Source organism: Sceloporus occidentalis, unplaced genomic scaffold, assembly GCF_023333645.1.
Source record: "Sceloporus occidentalis isolate IW3139 unplaced genomic scaffold, rSceOcc1.0.p SCAF_31, whole genome shotgun sequence".
In the NCBI taxonomy this organism is placed as follows: Eukaryota; Metazoa; Chordata; class Lepidosauria; order Squamata; family Phrynosomatidae; genus Sceloporus; species Sceloporus occidentalis.
The window spans coordinates 6,184,817-6,201,653 of NW_028317011.1; the positions used below are offsets into that span (position 1 = coordinate 6,184,817).

The 16,837-nt window shown below is 39.4% G+C and overlaps 1 protein-coding gene across 1 annotated transcript; it reads left to right on the forward strand.

Annotated features, from left to right (window-relative positions):
• The first annotated feature begins 9,712 nt into the window (after positions 1-9,712).
• LOC149298769 (tubulin alpha-1B chain-like) lies at positions 9,713-11,803 on the forward strand. The gene is made up of 3 exons (XM_089487119.1): positions 9,713-9,893; positions 10,188-10,336; positions 10,826-11,803. Exons 1-3 carry the CDS (start codon positions 9,713-9,715, stop codon positions 11,801-11,803), a joined length of 1,308 nt encoding a protein of 435 aa, XP_089343245.1.
• Positions 11,804-16,837: the final 5,034 nt, after the last annotated feature.

A 16,837-nucleotide genomic window follows, 5' to 3' on the forward strand; every position in this document is an offset into this window, starting at 1 on the left:
GCTTTCAGACAACATTGACTCCATTATGCATTAAAATATGTCTGGCAACTACAGAGCCCTTCAAGTTTCATATATTAAACACTGATGCACTACATAGTTAAATTAGCAAATATATAAACCAAGAGAAAAAGGGGTTAGGAACAAGTCCCACAGCCTTGCCTATAGAGCTACAGGTGGTTAGCAGAAAGATCAATGGAAGGATAATTATGAATATACACCCATTGTTTATAAACAGTTAATTCTATGTTAATCAGTAGTAAATTGAAATATAGCCAAAATGCTTGTGTTTTAGTACCAAACAAAGGAACTAATCTTCGTTAGAGAGGATAGGACCTCCAGCACAGAAACATTATTAAAGGGATCTGCAAGTTGTGGCATCGTACAGGACTTTAGTTTACAACACATTACATGAAAAAGCCCCAGAAACTCAGAGATCAGGCTCCAGTAAGAGGAAGAAAAAAAAGCCAAAAGGAAATAATAAACAGTCCAGATAAGCAACACCTCATCATAAAATACAACCTTTAAAAACAGCTATCCTGAATTAGGAAAGACATTACATTAATAGAATAAAGTCCTTTTTGGATAACGATTCTTTACCATTGTTACCACTCTCACTGACTCCCACGCAAGCGCCTAGCAAACAAGCAGCTCAGACTGAAAATATCAGCTCTCATTGTGAAAATTAAATAATCACAGCTGTGATTAATGGGAGGCCTTAAAAGAGTCTTAAAGGAGCCAGACATGCGTTAGACATTATAGAAAAGAGATAGGTTCACTACTAAATGTTCAAAAACATTCAAAGCCCTTCCAGTGCAAGCAGCGTCATCGTAATAAGCAATATACAAAAGCATACTCATATGAGCCACAAGTATGGAAATGGAACACTGGTTTAACAATTTATGTTTCAGGACATATGACATCTACTATAAACCTTACGGATCTGTATCATTTCAGCACTAGCTCTATGCAACACTATTTTCTTTTTTCTCTCTCTCTCTCTGAACAAATAGTGTTGAAAATGTGCATTGAAATTACGTTGTTTTAAGAGACATGTAGGTTCTGGTTGCTGATATAATACCGCTATAATACATCACCGTCTGGCAGGGCAGTGATTGGAGTTTACAGAATTTGTGCATCCATTAAACTGATATTTTTTTTCAATAAAAGGAGCTAATACCATCAACCTTTCCTGCAAGAAGTGGGTAAACTGACCCTACATAATACATAGTTAAATAGGAGAGGCGGCATAAGATCTCTCCAGGTTAATTAAACATTATACAGGCTCTGCCCTTGTTGAAGCAGAAGCTCACTTGGACCGTCCCCGTCCTTCAAAATCAATGATTTGTATCATACTATTATTATATTTATATAAAATTAACCCTTTAGTGAGTGGACCTTTGCTCCTTTGTGCTTCTAGGCAGTCTTAGCCTTACTTTGAAAACAATAGGCGCTCTATAATTGTTGGGTATGCATTGAATTCTTGCTTTGTTTCTCTATAAAAACAGTTAGTTTTCAGCTCAGGTCTGATCATCTCCTAGGGGTTTGTAGTCACGGTTATACCTTTAAGGTTTAAACTATGCATTATGAAGGGATATCCGAAATGTCCTGCTACCTGAGGGCTATGCTAGCCCTGCATAATGCATAATTAAATCTTCAGCTATGCAATATGCAGGGTGAGCTGAAACCTTCAAGAAGGAATCTGTAAGGCTTGGGTCATTCATAATGTACAGTGAAGTAAGTGCGAATCTCTTAAAAAGTCACTTTAAACTCCTGTCTTAGTGAATAAGCCCCTGAGGCAATCAAATACAAAGTGATGCCATATCCGCATATGATCGTTCTGATCCTGCGCAATATGTTAAATTCTGCTATTTGTCTTCTATAGATCACTTAACCAGTTTTATTGGCACTCACCTCAAAACATGCCATGTTGTGTCCTTGTCCACTTCTCTGTTACCAGGGCTATGGATACTCCTGTACCACAAAAATAAGCCAGACTTACATATATAAAGAGAAATCATTTTTTGAAATCAACATTATACATTATTGTTAAAAAAAATAAATAACCAGAGGAATTGCTGGGAACCTTACCCTGCAAATAGTAGCCTGGAGCTTCAATGTCCCACTGAGTAAGGAAACGGTTCCTGGGTTTGCTTCAGAGCATAAAGAAACTTTATTCTAATTTCTTCAGCAGTCTGGGTTTAAGATGATGAGATCCTTGAGTATTAATGGTCGGGAAGACATATGCAGGAACAATACTAAAAAGGATGAAGTAGCAAGGACTTTATGTATCCTGACTGATATATAAGTACTGGAAACACTCATTGATTTAATGTATCAAAAGGAGAAAGTGAACAGCTTCACTGAGAATGGCCTATTGTTACTGTTAAAATGAATCTACTTGTAGCATATTCTCGGGGTCGTATAGTTCAGAAAGAGATGTAACACTCATCATACTCAGTGCGCCTTTGTACTGTACTCATTCGCGTCAGTTCGTACCATTAAATCAATACTCATTTTTTCTAAGTATTTTTTCTATTTATTTGTTATTTTATATGTTTTCATAATTGGACAGTTGCATATATTTAAGGTTTTCCATTTCTCAAATGCCATGGGATCCAAAAGCATTGAACATTTTAATAATATAATAAGCACCTTATTTGAATAAGGGAAGAACACTATCTCCTATTCATGCACTATTTCAGACCATGTTATGCATCTACAGAGAGGGTTGGCATTTGAATCATTCTCAATACTGGTTGATCCACCTTTAGAGGGTGGTGGATAAGTGGAATGGTCTTCCAGCTGTAATATCTGTTAATATAGTCATGGAAACTGTAAAACTTAAGTTGGTAATTATCTTTCCCCAAATTCTATGCAGGATCCACATAATTAACATGGCAGATTTCCCTCTGCAGTGGGTTCATTAGTCACATTTGCCACATCATATCTGCTAAATAATTACTATACTTTCCTATTCGGGAGAACAAGAAAACGAACACGAATGTTGCTTCTTCAAACCAAATACAGAATAAACTAATATGGAGGCAGGTAAACGTACATGAAGACGAAGAAGCAAAACACGAAAAATCTTACTACCTTAAGTCTTCATAGCATCACAGGGGTTAACGGGAATCCGTAGGATCGCACCAGGAGTTAAAGGTCCGTAAGAGTGACTGTATTGGTCGCCGGCAGGGAGCTCCTCTGGCACCAACCAATGAAGAGCTCTTACAGACCTTTAACGCCTGACGCCAAAGCCAATGGTCTCCCCAGGCCATGTTTCGGCATCTGAAGTTAAAAGGTCTGTAAGAGTGACTGTACCGGCGCCCAAGTCTACGAATTACCCCTTAGCTACCCTTATGCAGGTTTCTACATAGAAATGTGTCAAGTCAGTTATAAAAAATGTATTCCAATGAAAGTTTGAAAAGGGGTTTTATCACCGTAGTAACAAATGGAACTGTCCTGCTGATTGGAACTTTGCATGGGTCGCTATGGTAATAAGACCACTATTCAAACCATAATCACTTTGTATAGATATCCCATATGTTTCTATATATAAAAGGTGGGGGGACTCTATAATGCAATGTGGGCTTATCCTTGGTTTAGGTTATATTGCAAATATTATTGGGGTAAAAATGACTAACAAGCCAACTGTATAGCTGTCACTTCAGTGGAACATTCCATGTTAATACAAGGACAGTATCCACCTTAAAAAAAAAAAGACTGCATACAATTTCCAAAGACATTTTAGCAAAGTGTAATCTCTCAAATTTTCTGTCATTTATTTGGTGTCTCCTATTGAGGTGCTCCGGTATCAGGCTTAGATAAGGAAAAGCAGCAATAAGCATATCTTGGGAACTCTTAGGGGTTGACTCGCAATCACAGGGTAAAGGGGTAGATTCTCAGGACCAGATAGTATAGGAACTGACCCCTTCCTATTCTACACCGCTCTTATCATATCTTAGACTCCAAAATGGTACTTCTGCTACCGCTATGTTATGGTTGATATCCCTGCTTAAATACAGGCAAGCCATTTAAATGTACCATTAAATAACAACCCGTTAAGGTTTCCATAAGGATTAGTTATAGAGCCATTTGGCGAGTCACTACATAAAATACTCAGAGTGGGGTGTTAATTAATATTTCCAAAAATCTCAGGGTCAGCTCATTAAGAAGGTTTCCAGGTATTGTAATGTGGAATGACTAAAGTTCCTGAAGTAATGTGATGACATTGACTATCAGCTATAAGGAATGGAATGCTCAATTTCCACTTGAAACAATTCGGTGAACATGAAAACTTGAATAAAACATTGTTTCATGATGAATGCCTTGTTCATTGAACTTTCGTGGCCTTCTAGATAATTCCTTTACCCAGCTAGAGTAACCACACTGGAGATTTTTTTTCATAGGACATAAATACATTTCACATTTTGCAGATCAGCACATATATGGTATTTCACAAAAGTGAGTACACCCCTCACATTTTTGTAAATATTTCATTATATCTTTTTATTATATCTGCTACAATGTAAAGTAGTGAGTGTACAGCCTGTATAACAGTGTAAATTCGCTGTTCCCTTAAAAATAACACACATTAATGTCTAAACCTTGGCAACAAAAGTGACTACACCCCTAAGTGGAAATGTCCAAATTGGGCCCAAAGAGTCAATATTTTGTGTGGCCACCATTATTTTCCAGAACTGCCTTAACCCTCTTGGTCATGGAGTTCACCAAAGCTTCACAGGTCTCCACTGGAGTCCTCTTCCACTCCTCCATGATGACATCACAGAGCTGGTGGATGTTAGAGACCTTGCACTCCCCCACCTTCCGTTTGAGGATGCCCCACAGATGCTCAATAGGGTTTAGGTCTGGAGACATGCTTGGCCAGTCCATCACCTTTACCCTCAGCTTCTTAAGCAAGGCAGTGGTCGTCTTGGAGGTGTGTTTGGGGTCGTTATCATCTTGGAATACTGCCCTGCGGCCCAGTCTCTGAAAGGAGGGGATCATGCTCTGCTTCAGTATGTCACAGTACATGTTGGCATTCATGGTTCCCTCAATGAACTGTAGCTCCCTAGTGGCGGCAGCACTCATGCAAGCCCAGACACTTGTCTTTGTACTCCTCATCTGGTTGCCGCCACACACACTTGACACCATCTGAACCAAATACGTTTATCTTGGTTCCAGTAATCCATGTCCTTAGTCTGCTTGTCTTAAGCAAACTGTTTGTGGGATTTCTTGGGCATCATCCTTCCTTCTGGGATGACCTCCATGCAGACCAATTTGATGCAGTGTGCGGCATATGGTCTGAGCACTGACAGGCTGACCCCTTCAACCTCTGCAGCAATGCTGGCAGCACTCATACGTCTATTTCCCAAAGACAACCTATGAATATGACACTGAGCACGTGCACTCAACTTCTTTGGTCGACCATGGCGAGGCCTGTTCTGAGTGGAACCTGTCCTGGGAAACGGCTGTATGGTCTTGCCCACCATGCTACAGCTCAGTTTCAGGGTCTTGGCAATCTTCTTAGCCTAGGCCATCTTTATGTAGAGCAACAATTCTTTTCTTCAGATCCTCAGAGAGTTCTTTGCCATGAGGTGCCATGTTGAACTTCCAGTGACCAGTAGGAGAGAGCTAATTGGGCCCAATTTGGACATTTCCACTTAGGGGTGTACTCACTTTTGTTGCCAAGGTTTAGACATTTGTGGCTGTGTGTTGAGTTATTTTGAGAGGACAGCAAATTTACACTGTTATCCAGGCTGTACACTCACTACTTTACATTGGAGCAGAGTGTCATTTCTTCAGTGTTGTCACATGAAACGATATAATAAAATATTTACAAAAATGTGAGGGTTGTACTCATTTTTTTGAGATACTGTGTGTGCTACAGTATAGTATGCAGGATGCATAACAGAATGATTCTCTTTTATATATCCCACATAATGTAGGGCAGCATGTTACATGTGCTTATCAAAATCATTTGAAATGTCAGAGTAAGCATACATTAACCTCCTAACATTCATATAGATGTACATACACATCCTCAAAAACATTGTCAGGATGACATTAAGGCATATATGTATGTCTTGTATGTGCGTATATGTACATACATTTTTTGCACTAGCAGATTCCGCAATGTAATAGAAATAAAAACATAAATAATTATAGAAAATGTTATCGGAGCACAGTGATGTCACTCCCATAAGGTACAACTAAGATCACCAATGGGATCTCAATCCTTGTTGCACTGGAAAAGTGCCCCAATATCCTTTAGCGCTACCACTATATGTAAACAAATATAAAAAAAACCCTTCACTATCCTAAGCCCCTTAAGCCAGTGATATTAAAAAGGGTAATATGTAAGGGATGGATGTGTGTCCCCCAGAACATAAAAAACTATGTATGTGGGATAGTCATGTAAACATAGAAACATAGAAAGTGACGACAGAAAGGAACCATTCAGTCTACCCAACCTCTGCATACTTTCCATAGTATCTGTCCTTATCCTATATCTAGCTTAGCCTTATGCCTATTCCATTCTTGCTCAAATGTCATTACTGTATTAACATATACCACTCCTGCTGGAAGGCTATTTCATGTATTGACTACCCCTTCCGTAAAGTAATATTTTCTGATGTTACCATTAAACCTTTGCCCCTCTAGTTTATGGTTGTGTCCTCTTGTTGTGGTAGTATTTCTCCTTTTAAATAAACTCTCTTTCTTTATCATGTCAATTCCCTTTAAGTATTTAAATGTTTCTATCATATCCCCCCTGTCCCGTTTTTTTTCCAGGCTATATAGGTTGAGATCCTTTAACCTGTCCTGGTAGGGTCTATCCTGTAATCCATGAACCATTTTAGTAGCCCTTCACTGAACTTTCTCACCAGGTCTCACCAGTGATCTGTACAACGGCATGAGCACTTCCCTCTTTCTACTGCTAATACCTCTCGCTATACAACCAAGCATTCTGCTAGCATTACCTGCTGCTCTACTGCATTGTCATTTATTTATTTATAAGTCTTCTATGTGGCACAGTGTCAAAGGCCTTACTGAAATCCAGATACGCAATGTCTACTGCACCACCTTGATCAATTACTTTAGTCACCCAATCAAAGAAATCAATAAGATTCGTTTGGCATGATCTTCCTGAGGAAAACCCATGTTGTTTTTGATCTTGAAAAACTATGTATGTGGAATATTCGTGTAATCAGGGAATATTGCCGAACATAAGTTGGGTGATTGTTCAGCAGCGTTACCTACTGTATAGAAGAAATCCTAAGCCAAAAAAAAAATAATTCTATTTTAATTCTTTTTTTTTTATTTAGTAAAATTTTTTTACACATTAGCATTAATAATTATTATGTTTTCTGTATTTCTATGATTTAAAAATATTTACATCATGTAGCTTCTGCTTAGTCCTGGTCACCTTACTTGTTTTCTTTTAATCATCTATAAAAGATTGTCTCTCCAAAAATCCTTTTAGATACAATGTGTTATTGCTAACTGAGCACTGGCAACATAAATAAATTGTAGATCGCTAACAAATAATATTGCACATAAAACACTGTTTTCTCCATGGTTACTGGAGTCACTAAATGTCAGAAGTTTATAGCTCTGTTCTGTAATAAGATCACTCAGTGACTGCAAATGGCCCCAATAGATACATACAATAACATACGATAGATAACATATGATAGAAATGATACATCAGCAGGAACATTCCATTGCCTGACATGGTGGCTGCACCACGTTTACCATAAAGATGGCTCTTTACATACTACCCCCACCAGGCCCGGACTGGGCATCTGGCAGCTGACGGTGCCAAACATTCACCAGATCTGGGTTGCCGCTGTGCACGTGGCTGGATATGCCTGGCCACAACAACTACTAGGGCATAAAAATAAACAAGTGTGTGGCAGCGCATATCCAGCCGTTGGCCAAGCTTACTTCATCAGGCAGTCACTGGCCTTAAGGTGCCAGGGCTGCCTCGTCTTTGCCAGATCCTAAAAGATCTGCCTATCCAAATGAATGAACATCTACACTTTTGTAAAACCTGCCTTGATCTTGATGCCTGTGGACCACCGTTTATGATATATAGGTTGGTAACTTTTTGTCCATCAAATATATCACTTCCATAAATCCTATCAAGTTTGCTACATCCATGATATTCCTCTCTATACTGATTGAGAAGAAGGATTACCTGTATTTAACATTACAATTAAAAAAAATGACTAAGGATGGGTGAACCCATACTACTGATGCACCCCAGGAGAAATTGTAGTCACAGCTCCATAATCTATGCCTCCTGTGTAGAGTGAGAAATTATTAAACTATTAGTATAGTTCATCAAAAGTAATTTAAGGCACATGTGTTTGACTTATTTATTATTTTCCATTTGTGTGTATTCAATAGTATCAATTATTTCACCTTTGAGCTCGCTATGTCCCATAAGTATTTCTTAGAAAATACATTGCTTTGTTTGTTAACGGGTTAATACACACACTAATTAGGTGTTGTTGCTATCAATTGAGACTGCTTCACCTGGTTTATAAAGCATGAGATGATGGCCTAATCCTGTATTAAGTGTTAGTATTGTTGGGGCAGGATAGGAGCTGGTTGGTGCAAGGCTGAGCTTTGTGTAATCATGGTAAGAGACTATATGGTTATTTGGAAATTCTAGGTTGTATTATGATTTCTCCTAGAATAGTGTAGGAATGCCTGAGAGTATAAGCACAGTATGTTAAAGTTAAGGGTGGTAGGTAAATACAACAGCCTCCTATGAGAAGTGGTGGATGCTGATACAGTGAGGGAATCTAAACTGGGCAAGTTGCTCTGTACCTAAGACAAGACCAAGGGTTATTAAGGTCTGCACCTTTACATCAGGCTGATTAAGTGGGTTCTTATCTGCAGTCCAATTCTATGTTTCTGGAATTGTCATTGTTGGTGCTTTTTAAGTTAATATTGATGGTAGGTGTCTGCTCCTTGTATGATTTACCAGTGATAATTAACATGCTTGTGTAATTAGATAATGGCTATTATAACAGTGTAAAATAATGTAATGTTAAGTCAAAGCAATTAGTATTTGTGCTTTCTAACATCTCTAGTGATTTATAATATTTTGGCTGTGTATACTTGACTTGGCTTGTGTTAAATACACTGGGGGATGTTATCTGGTAAACAATATTTCCAATACCTTAACCTCTACTATGGTACATGTAACCCCCTATAGGGTCATTTAACAGCTAATATATATTGGTGCAATGTAATCAAGCTCTTTTAGCCTCTGTTGTGCTGAACATAACGTATAAGCACGATCGGCAAATAATGGTGTATGATGGAAGGTTTTTGCAAGTTGTATGGGGGACCACAAAGCTTACAAACCATGGGATTTGGGACCATCTTGATAAGGAGACTTCAGGAAGTGGTAGAACTGAGCTTCACCAACTCAGATTTTTTTTATTTTTCGACCGTTTTAGTAAAGAATAGAAGCATTTTGCTGACCTAAATCAATCTCCTCCTACACCTCTGCTTTTTAATGGTGGGAAGAGTGGATCATATATAAGCCTGCAGTGACGGGTGACTATAGAGTCTGTGTGGCCACCAAATCCCATATTGTTCATATAAAACCAGCCCTAAATGCTGCATGCTTTAACGTGTCTGCTTTGCCTTTCAGAGGGAATGTATATCTGTCCATGTTGGCCAAGCAGGGGTCCAGATGGGAAACTCCTGCTGGGAGCTCTACTGTTTAGAGCACAGACTTCAGCCAGACGGTATCCTCTCTACTGAAATGGCAGAGTCATTGGTGGATTCTTCCTTTGGTACTTTCTTCAGTGAGACAGGGTCAGGAAAACATGTGCCTAGAGCAGTTCTCATTGACTTGGAGCAGACGGTTATTGGTAAAGTATTATATACTCTTAGCAATTTTATAGTGATTAGAAGAAAACTATTCTTCCAGTTCTATATAGGTTTACAGAACGTGTGCACCTATTGCATTGCACTATCCATACCCTGTAACAAAATATAAAAATAGTAAAGTAGTATATATTCATTAGATAATATAGTTGCTGTTGCTTTCTCTGACCCCTTCCCCGCAGGTTTTCCTATGCTAGCTTAAAGAATCCATGCATTGGTTTTGGTGGGTGTATTCATAATTATTTTTTTTTTTTTGTTTGTTAACCTTGTTTGTTCAGATGAGATCCGGACAGGAGCATATCGATCATTGTTTCATCCGGAACAATTAATTACTGGAAGAGAAGATGCAGCAAATAACTATGCCCGTGGCCACTATACTATTGGCAAGGAATTAATAGATTCAGTCCTTGACCGGATTCGAAAAATGGCAAGTTTATTTCTTCTATTGTAGCAAAATGAAGATTGTAGAAGTCCTATAAAATTGAAAAGTTAATATATGGATGCTTATAAGCCAGATATCTCAATTTGGGGCAAAGCAAACCTAGCAAATGGCTAAATGTCTTCAAATAGCTATGTAATGTTCAAAGTTCTGCCTCTGGCAATAAACATCTAACCGCTCTGACAAAAAAGAGGGGAAAAAAAACAAAACTTTAGTGTATGTACCATCAATGTTGCTATTTGTTTGGGTGTGGGTTTCCCCTCACCATGTGGGATTGCTGTGGACTTTGAGTTGTAGCTTGGCATAGCTTTTCTGCCGCAAACTGCTTTTTGATTGCTGTTGTGACAGGACAACTCTCTAAGCCTTACAGAAATGTGTATGTAGTCACCCACTGTCTAAATAGGATTTGCTTTCATATGTCCCCATATTGACTGTAAATACTTGAGTGAGCTTGTATTGTCTGTCTTGTGCTTTCAGTCTGATCAATGTAGTGGCCTCCAAGGATTCCTGGTCTTCCACAGTTTTGGAGGAGGGACTGGCTCTGGCTTCACATCCCTGCTGATGGAAAGGCTTTCTGTTGACTATGGGAAGAAGTCCAAGCTTGAGTTCTCAGTCTATCCTGCCCCAAGGATCTCCACTGCAGTGGTTGAACCATATAATTCAATCCTTACAACCCACACAACACTTGAGCATTCAGACTGTGCCTTCATGGTGGATAATGAAGCCATCTATGATATCTGCAACCGTAACTTGGACATTGAACGTCCATCTTATACCAACCTAAACAGATTAATTGCACAAATAGTGTCTTCCATTACAGCCTCATTGAGGTTTGATGGTGCTTTGAATGTTGACCTTACAGAATTCCAAACCAATTTGGTGCCATATCCTAGAATCCATTTCCCACTGGTCACCTACTCGCCCATTATATCAGCAGAGAAGGCATACCACGAGCAGCTGTCTGTGCCAGAGATCACCAATGCTTGCTTTGAATATTCCAATCAGATGGTGAAATGTGATCCAAGGCGTGGTAAATATATGGCTTGTTGCCTTTTGTACAGAGGTGATGTGGTGCCCAAAGATGTTAATGCAGCCATAGCTTCAATTAAAACCAGGAGGTCTATCCAGTTTGTTGACTGGTGTCCTACTGGCTTTAAGGTGGGCATTAACTACCAGCCTCCAACTGTTGTTCCAGGAGGGGATTTGGCTAAGGTCCAGCGTGCTGTCTGTATGCTGAGTAACACCACAGCAATTGCTGAAGCCTGGGCAAGGCTGGACAACAAGTTTGACCTAATGTACTCCAAGAGAGCTTTTGTCCATTGGTACGTTGGAGAGGGAATGGAGGAAGGGGAGTTCTCAGAGGCAAGAGAGGATATGGCTGCCTTGGAAAAAGATTATGAAGAAGTGGGAACGGAATCTACTGACGGTGGAGATGAAGAGGAGGATGAATACTGAGTATAAACTAATGTTGTACTGAAAATCTGTTTACAGTTCCATCTAAGCGATTGATACTCTAGTTTCAGAGTATTTCCCTGTGGCTTCCTTTTTTAATATGCACTCTTCATTTCTATTTAAGATTATTCCAGTTGGTCTTGTTCTGCATTGTTGTAGTTAATTACCACAGCTTTAAATAAAATATCATTGTATGGTATTAATGCTGTCCTGTATAAATAAAGTCAATGCAATCAAATATTTTATTCTCCGCTGGGTTTTTTTTCTGTTGGAAAAAGATGAAAGGCCCTTGTAGGAGGGTCTCGTGTGCCGTGTATACCCTACAGGTTCATACTACACATATTGGTCACTGACCTGCAAGGGGTAGGAATTAGATTTCAAGAGCCACCCAGGATGAAGATGTTTGTAATGAAAGCCAGCCTCCCCATACTAAAATTGAGCTCCCAAAGTTTATTAAACCTCAAGATGGTGAGAAGTCTGTTACATACTCTGCATTGTGCAGGTGTCCAAAGCACCAGATGTGCAAAGGGTTACAGTAGTCGAGAAACAATTGGTGCACAAGTATTATATAGAGAGGTGGGGTCTAGCAATACTTCAAAGGAAGGAGCAGCATGTTTCTGTTCCTTAATGTTGGTCATACGTGAATGAGATGAACCCAGAGGAAGGACTGGGCAACCTGCATTTACCACAGAGTAGATGGTGGCGTCATCTATGGTAATATTCAAAAGAGTAGTTGATTTTACTCTAGAAACCTTTTAATACTTCTGTAAGGGCAGTTTAATTTGAGATGCTGGGAGGGGGGGTGATCAAATTGTGGGGACAGGGATGGAACAGAACAGGCATTTATTTTTGAGGGGGAGGGGAATGTCACTGAAAAGCTGTTTGGGGCAAAGCTGGCACTGTGGGACATGTTGCAATGCGTTCATTGGGAGCCCCTGGCTTATTTTTCCACCACCATAATTTTGGTGCTTCACTTTAATGCAGGTACCTTAACCTGCTTGACATATCTATGGTTTATACGAGGAGGTGCAGTCGACAGATCTTTTCATTTTTAGCATGCCTCCTTTATTTGACACGGATGTGAGTGCAGAGGGTTTGAAATGTTACTTGCAGAATACACATTTCTTAAAGTGGCAGTCCTATGGAATGGAAATATTCTTTCCCTGATGAAACACTACACTGTGATTCTTTATGGCCATAGTAATGAAGTCTGTTCCTCCATAGACTCTGATTAGTCAGAATGTCAAGCTAGGTGATAGTTTGGGACATTCTATTCTGTACTACAGGAAGCATGTATGTTTCTAAAACGTATTCTTAATCTGATGCTAGTAATAAAAACAAATTAATGGGCTTTCTGGGTAGTATATGCACCGTTCTTCAATAGTGGCCAACACCAGGCTATTGCACTGCCATGTCAGTGTCATTCTGGGACATGTAGAATCCTGGAATGAACAGAATACTATGTAATTAATAACATTTCATCCTAGTAACCCATAGGATGCATAGAAGAAAAGTAGGCCCATAAACTTTCAACCAGAAAGCACTCCCATTGATTTCACCACCCCAGTCTAAGCTTGCAGTTAATAGTAATTATGCTTTTGAGGTAGAAAGCAAGTGGTTGTTTGCTTGTGTCAAGTATCCCTCTTTTTAAGGATCAGTGCCTCCTTTGAACACTAAGCTCTATATCTATATATATTTATATATAAAAGATATTTGACCGCAGAAATTGTCATTCTAAGCAGAACTTAACGCCACGGTCCAATCATAGTGCACTTGCAGCAAAACGATTGTCTTCCAGCGTTTGTATTTTTTAGCTAAAGTGATAAGGTCACAAAGATTTACACTTTTAGTTTTTATCAAAAGTTGTTTTAGAATTGATTGTTCATCCTAAGTGAGGCTTTGCATTTATGGCGTTCCTCTGGATGTACAATATTTGAAAAAGCACTTGTGCTCCGTAAATGCTAAGCACTTGATAGAATCTGCATTTATCCTGGGAAGATATTAACTATAAAGCTCTTGTAGCTGTGTTAATATAGCATGTGGGAGGATACCTCTGACAGAAAATGATACTAGATGTGTCTCCAAGTGGATCGGTATTCTGTGGGAAGGGAAGCGTGGGTGTTTTGACATCACCTTTTACACAATCGCACGTCAAAATGTACAGGGTTTCGGGAGACAAGAATTGCCATAAGTTTATTTTATTTTGCTCAGTATGTTCTGTTCAGTGGAGGGCTTTTATCATTTTTTACACACCATAAGCATACAGAATTGTCACCTATATATACGATACTACCGTATATTCAAGAGTTAACAATACCAAAAGTGATCGTGGGCGTGCAAAAAATAAAGTAAATAAACAGAGATACTTGTGTATTGAAATCTTTTTGTTGCTCATACTAATAAAATATATTACAGTGAAAATATTGCTAAAAAACAAAACCAGTGTCTTTAAGTCATGTTTGAATAAACACTTACACCGTTCAGAGCCTTAAGACCTGGCTCTGGCTTTTATGTTCAAAATTGACCGCCGGGCCCTTCTGGTGTAGACTCTTATGCATTCAATATTATTATTTATTGTTTTATATAGCGCCATCAAATTCCACAGTGCTTACATCAATATTTATGGTTTATATAGCAACATCATATTCCATGGTGCTGTACAATGGGGACGTAGGACATATGATATATACTACTTCTTAACAATTTCACTTACAGATATAATGGTTAAGGAAGTCCCTGCCCAAATGAGCTTACATTCTAGAGATATATACACCGATCAGCCATAACATTACGACCACTGATAGGTAATGTGAGTAACACTGATAATATTGTTATCACGGCACCTGTCAGTAGGTGGGAAATATTAGGGAGTAAGTGAACATTTCATCTTCAAAGTCGTTGTAAAAATGGGCAATCGTAGGGATCTGAGGGACTTTGACAAGAGCCAAACCGTGATCGGTAGACGACTGTGTCAGAGCATGTGGGGTATTCTGGTCAAGGCTCATTGATGGACGTAGTGGTCGAAGGCTGGCCCGTGTGGTCAAATCCAACAGATGAGCTGGTTTTCGCCCACCGGGCTTGTTTAAATGACTTATTTCTTTTACTGTTTTGCACACCAGCAATAACGTTTGCTATTGTATTTTTTTAGCGTTATTTAGTGGTATTGTGCTGCATGATATTTAATCTTTTGCATGGCACACTACATAAGTATGTGGATCATTTTCCAAATATAAGCCCTTCTTGTACCATCTTTTACATTTTATATGCAAAATTTACTTGCGCTTCTATCACTATTCTGTATTTTAAAAAAAGGCAGCAGTGTAACCACGTGTAAAGTGGGGTGCTTTTGTATACATTGATGCCATTTTGCAGAACAATTCTTGATATCCCCTGTTCCCCAGCCGCACCACCTAAAACAAGAGTCCTTCTTTCGGTACCCCATCTCCTCCTAGGAATGCAAAGCATAGCCGCCTGCGTAGCTTTAGGAGTTTCTGTTGTGTTAAACAAACTACTAATAAACGATTACTATTAATTAAACACCGTTTACAAACAGAATATTGCATACGCTCATGCATACTACAGTTTGCCCTCATCGAATATGGCGAAAATGCATGTCGTAACGTGCCAGGAGCATCTTCCCTCCAGGCGGCACTTTTATCCCGGACGTCTCCTAGCAACGCGTGTTCTGATTGGATGGAATCAGACTTCCGCTCTTTTCAAACTATCGGGGCGGCGGTTGGCTCTGTGACGAACGTTACTTTTTCGGTCGTTTGATATAGGGACCACCATGGAGGGGGAGGAGGTCATGGCGCCCCCAGCGGGTCCTACCCCGCCCAACGAGAACGTTAAACCTAAAAAAAGAAACGGTCCAAAAAGGAAGTCTTCTGTCAGCAGCCTGGCCGGGCCAACCACCCCGGAGGGAGGCACCTCTAGGAGGTATGGTTTTCCCAATTGTCGAGGTTGCCGTGTGCGCCTGGAAAGCGACACGGCCTTTTTAATATAGAATGTCGGTATTGGTATACGGGATTTAAAGGGTGCTCGCGATGCTGTATATTTCCGGTTGTGTGTGCACTTGTAAGTAGCCCGCGGCCCTCCGGCTTCTCTAGTTGCGGTGGGGGCGGGGAAGGAAACAGGCCTAATGGAAAGCAATTGTATTGCTCGTTTACATCGGATCTGTTGTCTATAAAGAATCGAATGCTATGAGTTAATGTGGTGAAATTTTGTGTTGTGTGTATTGTGTACAATGTATACACACGGGGCACTAATCTGCTGTTACACAAATGATCTCTTTAGACGGCACTCGGCTCCCCGGATATGGCAGGGCTCTTAACTCTCCATCATGATCCCAGAAGTTTATTAGCTGGGGCTTTTGGTATCTGACAGGTGGATCACCTGCCAACTTGTTTGACAGTCGGATTGATAAGATTTTATTTTCTTTGAATAAGTTCTATTTTTTTTTTCTGGAATTGGATTTTGTTCTGCTACATTTTATTAGTAAAGAGAAAAATACATATGCGGCCTTATTGTATCCATCTAAATGATTTTAACTAAAATACATACAAATATATGTATTTTTTTGGGCAATCGGTCAGTTTAATTTATTGGAATTATTTCTCAAAGATGGTTTTAGTGCCCATATGATGTCAGCCCATGGGATGTTAGTGCTGACTGGGCTGATCTCTTGGTTGCTATGGTGATAATACAGCTATAAAAACTTAACACCGGAATTTGCGCATGTTTTTATATGTTGGAGAAATGCCAAGTCTGTACATTATTTAGGACCCAGGGATCCATAGTGATCAATGAAACTTCACAAAATATTAGGTGCCAACAGTGATGTTTTAGGACCCGTATCTGCATGACGCCTGATCTTTGGTTCATAGTTGTCTCTACACTGACAAATACAATGTATTGGTGCTCGCACTGAAAGTGGGTGGCATATGAGATTTTTTGAGACAACTAAATTAATGCATTTGTGTGCCCAATTTCTCATGAGTAAGGCTGAATTTTTCTTTTGTATTCTAGTTATAATAAATA